At 35.1% G+C, this 12,204-nt stretch overlaps 1 protein-coding gene across 1 annotated transcript in view; it reads right to left on the reverse strand.

The window, feature by feature from the left end:
- Positions 1-12,204, reverse strand: part of CNKSR2 (connector enhancer of kinase suppressor of Ras 2) — a gene marked incomplete at both ends in the record, with an annotated part of 168,637 nt that overhangs the window by 45,346 nt on the left and 111,087 nt on the right. Inside the window, 4 exons of the mRNA XM_083854476.1 lie at positions 1,785-1,856; positions 4,320-4,393; positions 6,526-6,698; positions 7,586-7,634. Of these exons, the coding sequence (XP_083710602.1) occupies positions 1,785-1,856; positions 4,320-4,393; positions 6,526-6,698; positions 7,586-7,634 (368 nt within the window). The remainder of the gene's footprint in view (positions 1-1,784; positions 1,857-4,319; positions 4,394-6,525; positions 6,699-7,585; positions 7,635-12,204) is intronic.

Genomic DNA, 12,204 nt, shown 5'->3' on the forward strand with positions numbered 1-12,204 from the left:
TTCCAATCTATTGAGTCAATTGAATATTTGTGAAAGTGAACTAATTTTTCTAAAACATTAAACAAAGAGAAAAAATAAAATTCTTTGGTGAGACTCTGATAGCAACTCAAATGTAAGAATTTCAAGTAATTCCATAGACCTTTACAGAGTTTGAATTTACATTTGTATAACTCAGATCAAAAATTTGTCAAGCTCATTCTAAAGGAGTTAATAAGCACTAATTTCAAAATATGATAAAAGGACTATTTGTGGTGGGAAATAAAAATCTTTTAATGCCTGGGTTTTACACTGTGCAATATATTTTTAAAATATTGATGCACATTTGCTGCTGCTTTCTAATTACTGAACAAAAATATAAATTTCTATGCTTAAAAAGAAGGTGCATTGCCATACTGAGTGAGGACTTGCTGACAGAAATGATTTAGCTACTGCTGTTTTTCAGGATACGTAGTATACAGACCATGACATTATTTTGTTTGCTGTGAAGCAAACTGCATTTTGAGTGACTGGCTTGACAGAATTATCAAGGAAAGGCATGCCCGAAATTTCACAAACAAATAAAAAGTTTTAAGCTTTCTAACTGAGAAGAGACTTTTGAAGTGAGCTCAGTCATGCACAAACTTCTGAAAAAATATTAACAGACAGCTATTTCTAAAGGAAAGCAGGCAGAGTACAGTATCAGCATGCCTTTCCACCCAAATATTATCAGTAACACACTGGCAGTATCCTGAAGGTGCTCTGCCAGGTGGTTGAATCTAGGTACAACAGGAGAGATTAAACCACGATTATAGGACTTACTATGTTTTATTGATTCAGTTTTAGCTCTTTTTTCCTCTGCTTTAAAAACAATTTTGGTCAGCAAGGATATCAGCAGACATTGTCTAAGATAGAACACTTCTCAGGTTCCAATAATAGATTTTTGTTTGTGTCCTCTGTCATTTGATGAAAATGGTATCTTATTTTGAACTTAATTAATTTCAGTTTATATTGCAAAAATAAATGAGATTAACCTCCTAATATTTGAATAAACATGGGATTCATGTTCTAATTTGCCATTCAAATGAATTACGAGGAATTGTGTTTATTTTGTGCTGAAGTCTCAATAATTTTTCTGAAAAATTGCACAAGTGGCCAAGAAGAGATACAGTAAAATTCAATACAAAAGAACTAAGACTTAAGTCCTTGTTCTTTTTTGAAGTGCTGAAATTTTCCCTATCAAATCCAATACAACCAAAATGTCACTTCAAAATTCATGGAAGTAGAGAGAATCTGCAAAATTCATTACTTGTAACCTCCACTCCTTTTTCATGACTGGCATAAAAAAATAGTGACTTCTTTAAATCTTTCTCCAACTTCTTATTCCCTCCAGGGCAAGAAACAGAAGGACTCCCAGAAGAAGCATCACACGTGTCTGGGAGAATATAAGGAAGCAGAGTTGGAGAGACCTCACCTTCGGAGGTGCCACACAGCCACTTCCAGAAACCTGGAATTCTGAAATTGTGTTTGGATGCTGTTTCACAAACTTTATTTATTTCTTTTTAGAAACACGGAATCATGTTTCTAAAGATTTCAAACCTTTGTATTAAAAAAGAGGTAATTTTTGCATTAATTGAATAATTAACATACAACGCCAGTCAGAAACAATGTTACTCTGCACCTATTTTCTCAGCAATTAAACTTATCTTTTTAGAGTAACAAGTAATTCATTATACCTGTGTTATTAGTAGCTTCAAGAAGTGTCACATTTAAGGAATGGGTCCTTGAACTTTGCTAGATTTCCTTACCTGTTCATATCATCTAGATGTTCAGCAGCAAAATAAAAACTTTTGATCTTAGGATGGCAGGCTTTGAATGCACTGTAGAGGAAAAACATAATTAAAAAATGTAATGGCACAACTCTTTTTAATTTTTCTGAAATGCAAGCTCACATGGTCACCAAGGAATGAGATGAGTTAATATTTCTGAGTTGCTGCATGCCCTCAAACAGTATATGAACATACAACTTTTAGGATTGTGCCAGGTTTCACCAAGTAAAGTGCTCTTCAACTACCCTTCTAAATAATCTTTGATTCCTATGTGCATAAATAATTGTTCAACCATCACCTTCAGTGTACTTGACTGATGAACTTGATAAAGTTCATCAGTTAAGGATATAATTTTATGTATTGGGTAATTTTGCTGATATGCATATACTGTCAATTTTTTCTGAAAAGAAAAATGACTAAACAATTAATTCAATATAAAAGTAAAATTTTCAATCCTTGTGATTTCTCACATCCCAGTGACTTTGACATTACCTTTAACTTTAATGACTGTATTTCAAGCAGGAAAATGTGATGTGCTGATTGACTTCTGAAAAGCTTTCATAAATCAACAGTGTGTTCGTGAGGTCATCCTAAGCAATGGGCAATTACATCTCATCTTTCCTTTCCACCAAAGTAATCAACATGACTGGGCTGAGAGAATTACTGCATTTCATACATAATACGAAATAAATTACTAGAAAGAATCTTTTAAGAATACTAGAAAGAATCTATGTTGGATAAAGATTTATGGTGAAGTACCTGAAGACCCAGCAAATGCATTTGAAATAATGAATAATTTACAGTAGAGAAGAATAATTTTAAGAATAATATGGAGGTGTCTCTTAAGAACAAAAAATGTAACAGTCCCAAAGAAAATAAAGAGAACTGCAAACATAATATATGATGAGCATCATCACCTTTTTTCTGAGACATAATGGATTTTATATATATACACTCACATATATATAATGTAATCTAATAATTCTCACTCTAATCATTTGTGTCTCAGAAAAATGGTAATGATGTTTGTCATGCTTATCATGCTTGCAATTTTCAATATACGTGTCTGTGTGCACACAGATGTACACATATCTATGTTTTAGAAATTGGACAAATGAAATTGCTAACAGGAAAGTTACTGCTAGAGAAGGTAACCTAACATTGAGACTGAAGGGATTCCTCTAACACATGACAGCATACCAGTGTTATGCAAGTCAAAGCAGATGTACAGCAACATCTGCTCGGTTTAGTAAGACATCATCAAGTTACTGGGACCTAAAACTGGACTTCTTAAAACTGTTACAGCATCTGTCATCTGGATTCTTAGACAGTTTTTCTCTTTATCTGCCACCCACGCAAAGAATCTTAATAACCACGTTTTATGTGCTGCTATTCAGTAGACACTAAATCAAGTAAAACCAAACCAAACCAAACCAATTTAAGCAGTGTGCAGTTCTGAAAAATGAGTTGACTTTATGCTGCCGCCCCAACAAAAAAGAAACAATGAAGCACTTTAGCAACAGGCTCAAGCTAATGTATCTTCTTTTTTTTTTTAATGCAATTTTTATCTTCTGTCCTTTGAGACCACCTTGAAGTGTAGAGTTCAATATCCTGAAGAGATATAGATCAACTCATACAAGGTTGGTGCTTTCTTGCTTTCTGTAGAACCGTAGGTACTACAACTCATACCATTTTACATTTGAAAATAATGTTTTGCACGAATTTCAGCAATTACAGTCTTGTTCAAAAAACTATACAAATCATTATAAGGCAAAGGGAAAAAAAATTAATTACTCTAAAAATATCTCTATGGGAGCATGCATCTGTCACACCGCTACATATACTTGAATTTATCTAAATAATAAATGGATTTGTGCAATGGCACAAATCTGGATAGCAGCATGAACAGGTGAGAAGAAATGTTCTTTGAGATCTTTAGGTCATATAACAAAAATCCAACAAATCACTGTCATCCTCTTTTTGTTACCCTGCCTCAGGACTGAAATAATGTCTCAGCAAACTTGGAGATGATACTAACTATAACTAATTTGGAGTTATATTAAATATTGATGCCTGGCCATGAACTTGGGGACTTTCTTATTTGGATGGTCTCTATATTATGCTTAAAGCTCTTTACTGAGTATAAAGCACACAGACACCCTCCAACCCCCAACAAACTAAAACAACAGCAAATCCAAGTAGAAAAGAAAAAAAAAAAAAGGAAAACTGGCAAAATAAAGGGACGGAAGCAGCCAAGCAGTCTTCTTGCTCATAATTCATTTTGGTCTAGTCAAGCACTGTGGTTCATGATGAAGTGAAAAAAACAGCCTTCTTTGGGCAAGATGACACACACAACACAAAAAATTAATTTGCTTTTTCCGTATGAGCTTATTCTGTGATACAACCTCATGACAATTATAACAAAGTCCATTATCTCCCTGTTTTAAGGGAAAACCATTTCCTTTGTTTGTACTTTATTTACTGTATCACTGCATTATTTTTAAGCATGCTTACTATTTCTTGCGGCATTCACTGGCTCGGTCAATTTTAAATTCAGGTAGACTGATGAATCCTTCTGCTTTTTCATCCTGCAAAGACAGTTCCAGATATTACTGTAACTAAAGTGCCAGGAAAAACCCCCACCATGCTGAAAACTTAGAAATATTTTCACCTGCCTGGTTCTTACAAAAGGAATGCTAGAGTCTGCTCTGCTTTGGCAAACCTCGCACAGAAGTCACTGGGACTTTTGCCGAAGTAGCAAGATAGATCCCTTGGTGAAAAATACAATTTTAAAAACTCAGTTTTCTGAAACAATTTCACAGCTGAAACAACATTTGAAAATATACAAAATGACCAAATGTATTCAGTCAATTAGTTATTGTAATTAGTTCGTTTTTGGGGAAAATGGACTCATTAGTAAGGAGAAATGCAGCCTAGTGGAAGAAACAGAGAAAAAAAGCAATTTCAATGGGTGTTGTTTATCATTTTTATGTATTACAGCTAAGAGGCACAGTATCTTCTTCTGCTACTTTCATCTCTCTGCAACACCCAGAATATATCTGACCTTCCTCCCCTCTCCTCTGAAGATTTACACAGTTTATTTTATCAGCTATGCAATCTCCCTTGACTTTTCACAGTTTGAAAGCATTATTTATATTAAGCTACTATTACATCAATAACATGAATTCTGTTATTTAACTGCTCATAACTTTGCATGTAAAATTAATACAGGGTCATAGAAATGAAGCTGGAAAACACACAAACGTATATGAAGGAATTCCATGAATATGCATATTTTCCTAAGAGTTTAAATGACTATTTACACCACGTATGCAGTCCATACGATTATATATGCCTTCCTAAAAATAAGTAAAAGGCACAAATCAGCATGTAAAACTGGAGCTGGAGTCATTATGTGGAAGGTACACGGTTCTAACAGGTTATGCATTAGCAGGTATTTTAAAATCAAAAAGACACTGTTTAGAATAATCTTGCTAATTCTTTTTTGAATGGTTGCCTAGAAGAACAGAGTTCTGGCAAGAGCAGGGTTGGTTTGTCTGTCCACCTGCCACTGAGGCACACCCCACCAGCCTTTGGGTCTACTGGTGATTACAGACACTGTGCTGAGGGAGCTGAGGTCTCAAAAATAACTGAAACTCAGAAAATTCCAGGGAAACTTGGGATTGGGGGTGGAGACAGAGGTGCTGAGAGCACTGCCCTCCACATGGGAAGTATGGCACAGCTCAGAGGTTCCAGCTGCTCCTTGAACCCGGCTGCTGACCACTCACTGCACTTGTAGCCATCAATTACTGCCCCCATGAAAACCTTGTAGTAGCCAAGGGAGGGAAAATGGAGAGGAGGGAGTTTGAGTTACTGATCTGAAGTTTGAGATCAAGGCACAAATGGAATGAGTCTAAGAAAACAGGCTTCAAGAACTCTGGCCATGGAACAACTTGCTTTCTGTTTACTCAGGGAGAAATTGGGGATTACTTTGAAAAGGTTATGTAAAAATGCTTTCTGAGATTAAAAGAACAAGTCCAGGACAGAGTGTATGCAGATGTTAACAATGGTTTCATCTCAGCATATTTACTAATGAGTCTAATAGGATTAAAACTCAAGGTATCCTAACACTGGCAAACAGCTTTGCAGCTAAAGCTGATATAGTAAATGTGTACCAATGCAGAAAATGTTGCATAATCAAAGCTGCACACAACTCAGTTGGGATGCTCCTGTGCTTTTAAGTTCAGTATATATAAGCAGTGAAATCATATCAAAAGCTACAAAGAATAAACAACAAGTGAACAGAACTGAGAAAACAGAACTATCTCCCTTAATTGCCTAGCAGAGATAAACAAGGAACACCAGGCAGCACATCATTAAAGTTTACACTCCTATGACTAACAACTAATCCCTGAATGACAGGATTAAGTAATTACCTTTTCGCTTTCAAGAGTTCGAGGATAAATTTATTCTAAACTGGTGTCATGAGGACACAGAAAACTGTGTTATTTTTCCATGTAGTAAAAGGTGGATTAGAAGCAACAAATATCTCAAAACCTTCATGGTAATTTTTTCAGGCAGTTAATATTAATTTCAGTACGATTATTTGGGTGAATAAAGTCATTAACATATATAAGCACTGAAAGCATTTTTTTCCCACTAAATCATGACTACAGCACTACATAAAGTATTCACTGAGACAATGAATTCAGATGTTTACCTCTTCATTGATATACCAATATAGAGACGTGTCCTTCAGCACAAACCAGTACTTTTTCCATTTTTGAGAGAAATAACTTTTGGCATCTTTCTTTTTCCAAAGCCAGCCTTCACAGTCCCCTCGACCAAGATCTTTACATGAGATCCGTCTTTTGCTTTTACCAGCAAGAGGAGCTGAAAATGACAATGAGGTGATGTGAAAGCATTTGATTTGTCCACTAAATCAACAACATACCTAGTCAGAAAGCACTATAGATCTGTTTAAAGAAAATTAATAAAAATTTCAAACTCAAATTGCCATGAAAAATATTAAAAGCATTCTATTTTGACCAAAAAGCTTATGCACACCACCATAAGTTAAAAGCCAAAGCAAATCAAACAAATCTCCGTTCAGCATCTCAGAGCTCATTCTCTATGGATAAGACCAAAAAAAAAAAAAGGCAACACAGAAAGAGAAGACAGAAGACCAGAAGACTCTGTAGAGAAAAGAAAGGCAAGATATTTAAAAGTAAGAAAAATGCTTACTAATATTTTTATTAATTTATTAATATTAATATTTCACATGAGAATAAAGTGCACAACATATAAATTCATGTACTTCCCTCTTGGTTACCAAATATAACTATTAAAGTAGTTCACAGGTGTTCACAAACCTCTCTTTGCAGCTCTTTTTGAAACTAAACAGTTCCTAAGGCCTTTGTACTTCAAAATCAAAGGAGGAAAATTTACTGTGATATAAATTACCTGAGAGCGTAGGTAATGAGCAAGTGCTGCAGTGAGGCATTACCTGAACACAGCTGGAAAAACCAACCCTGGCCCCAAAGAGGCTAGAGTCTAAGTATTCAAAAAAAAAAAAAAGATAAAAGCAGATACATGAAGGTAGAGGAGCATTAGGAAAGTTTGAGACATCAGTAATGGACTAATACATTCTCAACACGATCAACTGAACTGAACATTTTATTGGAGCTAACAAGTTATAGTTCCTCACATACTGCAATACCATAAAATTAATCTTGGCAATTCCCTTCCTACCCATATATGAAAATGAATTTATTTTTTACCTTTGTTCTTCTTTTTACTTTTCTGCTGTAGAGAAGACTGCTGAAATGTCTGCAAGAAAATCAAAACGAAAGAAGTGAAAATACGGTATTTATATTCAACCACATACTTACAATAAAAAAAAAGTTAAGTCATATCAGGTAACACCAGCCATGAGATGTCTAGGCCAAAGAAAAAAGGTGATTTTAGTTCACCTGTTCATAAGGTTGTAAAGCAAAAGCACACTGTGAAACATCTCAAAACAGATCTCCAATTAAGCTGCCAAACCAACTGTAGTTTCTGTCCAAAATGGTCACTCTTCTCCTGTTAATAAAGAAGGAATCTCTCTTTGTTTACTATGAAAATGAAGCTACTACACAGCCCATGTATTTCTAATGTATACACTAAATAATGCATTATTGACATCTATATGTAAGTATGCAAAACGATACACTGCCTAATGCAGGTGTGGAAGTATTCACACAATGGCCATTAGACCACCAGACAATTTTCTGAGAGCCAGGTCTAGCATTCTGAAAGACACCAGTAAATTCTGCTAAATCACAACTGGGAAAATGTCTCCCAAATAAAAAGTCTGAACTAGAACTTTATTTTTTCACCAGGTTTAAGTGGAAGTATTTCCCTCCAGCTGATCCACTCCCACAAACTAACCCGCTCCCTTAACAATGAGACAGGATGCAAATTGCTCCTCTTTTTAAGATCTTAGCTTATTAATAACATCAGTAAATATTAACACATTTTATAACCATTTCTCTTTAAAAACTTTGACTCAGATAAGCACAATTTCCAGTGAACAAAAAAAATTAAATAAATCTGTAAATAATCAGCCAAAATTTAAAGACTTTCATTTGGTTTGAATTTTAGTTTTCTAGGAAGGCAGATAAACGTATCAGTCTTAAAACTAAGAAAAGGCTACATTAGAGTGTCGGAGTATTAAAACTTCCTATTTCAGGTTGCCAGGAATCAATACAGAAATCAATACTTTTGTGCCACTTGGTAAAAATAAATCGAAGCAAAAAGCACTGACAGCTCTGCAGTCCCAAATCCTGTTCCTAGTACGTAAGTCAAACCCTCTCCCTAGTTTACAAGACTAGGTTCAATTCAAGGAGCAGCTTTGGTTTTTGCACATGGCATTTAGTTCTATGTCTTAATTGACATGATATTGTTTGGTCAAATGTTGGACTCGATGATCTTGGCAGTTCTTCTCCAACCTTAATAGCTCTATTCTAATTTTCTCCTCCCTGCTTCCCAACCCCGTGAGCTCACGTGCAGCAGACTCAGCTTCAAAGGGATCTCTTGCCTCACAGCTGAGAGATTTTCATGAAGCAAAAACTAACATGCCCATTGGGAAAAATTACCAGCAAGACAATAATTAAGTGTAATTAAAAAATTTAACTGACTTGCTGGATGTGCTGATCCCTTGGAGACCATATCTGACAAAAACTACTCCGCTATATTGCTACCTCAGTGGGTCAAAGTAGGCCTCCACTGGGAAGTAAAAAAGGGTCACACTCATTTTCATTCCCTGGCTCTTGTCCGTTTTCTTCTGCTACTGATACTAATTAAATCACCACCAGCTCTCAACAAGACAGCAACACCATCTCTCTTATATCACACAAAACATTTCAACCTGCAAAGGACTAGAAGAGATCTTAATGACTCAGGAATAACAGACTGACTGAGCAGAAGTGCGTAAATAACTCCCTCTGAAAATCTTACTTAATTCAAAGTGGAGGAAAATATACACATACACACAAATCCCAAACTTTAGCGCTTCTCAGTTCACAACTCAGACAATTTCATTCTGCTGTTTGCCTTTCCTGCACTATTATTTTCACAGTGTCAAAACAGAAAAGGAAAATTTCTGCTCCATTTTCTCACAAGTGATTCTGAGAGCAGGTGAGAACAATATGAAAAGCCTTCTCTTTAGATGTTTTGTCTATAAATTGAACCTGCAAACCTCAGTTCACACCTCTTAACTTCTGAGTCAGTTTTTGGGAAGAAAGGGTAATGAAGGGGTATCAGTTTTTAACAGGAAGAAAGTATGTAATTTACATGTCTAACCATTTTTCCATACATTGTGTTATATTCAAAAATAGAAATGTTTTATTAAATTCAGTTATTATTCTAAATTAGCTCACTGAATTAAATCATAATTAGGGGCAAATTCTACAACTGAGTGAAGTTCTGGGAACTATTTCAACTGCAGTGATTTTAACACTTTAGATTATTTTTCATAGACTTCAGGCTTCAAGTTAGTTCATCCTTTGCAAAAAACAGCACTGTCTTTTTTCTTAACTCAGAAAATGTATATGTAATATATGTAATTAGAAAACAACAATAATAAAAAAGTGAGGATGAAATCTAGAAATGCTTCTTTTGTTGATTTTTTAGGAACTCACTGAATGCAAACTACAGCCTCTTACCCACTGTAAGATAATGTTTAGTGCCGTTCTAAATTCCATGAGCTCTGAAAACACGGATTTATACCAAGGGAAGAAATTTACCTGTACTAATGCAAACTTGCCATAGGACACTGTTTAATCACTCGCCCACAAAGCCAGATCCACTGTATGTTCACTGAATTTTGATTCTGATACACCTTGAGGTTTGAGTAACTGCTTTCATAAACATCTTGTCCCAGTTTCCAAGAATCCATCTTTTCTGCTAATTCTGAGAGCAAGCATGAAATGAAATAGAAAGCAGCATTCCATATTAAAGAAAGTTGTTAGTAACTGAAAATAATGAGAAAAATGGAAACAAGAGGGTCACGGAAAAGATTAGATTAGTACCTTAAGACAAGTGGAAATTGGCACTCCTGAAGAAAATTTGAAATCGTTTAATCATATTTTGAATTATATGCTTTCCAGCCATCTAAAATACAACTAGAAAAACTTCTTATTACCCAAAAGCAAGGTGTCACTTTATGTTTAACACATATCAAAATTCCTTTGAATACACTAAGACTCAGTGAGGGTTTTTTTGACACAATGACCTTCTCCTGCAATATGTGATCTTTGCGCTTGTTCTATTTAATAATACAGCTAGACTAAGCCCTTTGACAAATGCATCTCTAAGGAGAGTATCAAAGTATTTAAAATATATATGTCTGCCCTTCCTATTAGCAGCCTCAAAGGACATGTATTTTAAGAGGAATAAAACACCATTTATTAAAGGTTTTATTCTGTATTTCTGGTTTGATGTTTTGGCTTTTGTGCGGGTTTTTTGGGTGGGGTTTTCTGCTTGTTTGTCTGTTTGTTTTTTTTTACTAAGGTTCTAGCATGCCTCTAGCCCTACCTTTCTGAGGTCTTAGCTGCAAATTCCATGAGCCAATGGAGATTTCATTGTGCAAGGAAGAGCCATAACAGTTCCTCTCTTCCTGCAACTGTTCATTACCAGACTTGTTCTGTGGTTGTATTTACTTTAACAGTCTTCAAAATGATTGACAGAGTTCCAAAAGGCCAGCAGGCTGCACACCTGTAAAGAGCAACCTGCCCAAGGGCCAGCCTTCTAGGACTGTAGCACAGCAATGCAGCTATCTTGTAAAAAACTTGCAGGTGGAGGCTCATACTAACTAAAGAGATCACCCCTGGCCTGTAACTGTACTTGCTCTTCAGCAAGAAAATAATCCTGTATAGGTGGCATAGTCAATGCTGTCTGCATGCACACAATCACAGATCAGCATCTTCGTATGTATAACACAACATTTTCAAAAAATGAGACTATCATGTTTTTGTCTCATTCTCAGAGTTATCCAGGTTTCTTCTGGGGAGAAAGTATTTATTATTGGTTAGTACTGTGACTGCTCTGTATTTGCTCAGAAGTGAAACAAGATTGAAAGTAAATCATTAATGTTCAGAAGCCTGAAAATGTATTTATTATAAACTTATTTAGTAGTAATTTCAAAGCACTCTATTTGGAAAAAAGTATTTAAATGAAAGTGTGAAATTATTTAAGTTTCGATGAATTTATTTGTTTCATGCCAAATAAGAAAGTTAATAAAGTGGTCTTTCAATACTACTAATAAATTGGAGTGAAACTGCTATCAGAAGAGGAGAATGTTTGATAAAACTGTTATGATGAAAGTTAGAAAACTTCTATTCCAGTTGATAGCTCAAATAAAATTAGAAAGCAAATACACTGGTGATTGAAATGATAAATTTGAGAAGGTTAGCTATTTTGACAAACTTCAGGAGTTTGAGGAAGATGTCTAAAGATTTGAGGTCAAGCTGTTCCCTAGAGCTTCTCTAAGATCTAATATAAAGTAGCTCTGTGACCAACAGAATGTTACACCTATGTCCAAAAAACAAATATATTCTAATTGTTCATATAAACTTCTTCATGGTTACAGAATTTGAAAGTCTACCAAAAAAAGAAGATCCTCTGAAGGAACAGATAGGTCATAGCAACTAGTACTAAATTGGACAGCTCCTAAAATTCTCATTCAAGAGCTTTTTTGTTTGTCCACTATTCTTCAGGGATTTTTCACTCACTCATTTTAAAAAAGCTGGAAGAGAGAACCAGGTTATGGAAAAAATAATATCCAATCCTTCTACCCAAATCTGAGCTCAGATTGGAAGGGAAAATGGCACATATCTTTAAAGCTTTATTTAGAGCTTGG

The sequence above is a fragment of the Zosterops lateralis genome, assembly GCF_965231275.1.
Source record: "Zosterops lateralis genome assembly, chromosome: 2".
In the NCBI taxonomy this organism is placed as follows: Eukaryota; Metazoa; Chordata; class Aves; order Passeriformes; family Zosteropidae; genus Zosterops; species Zosterops lateralis.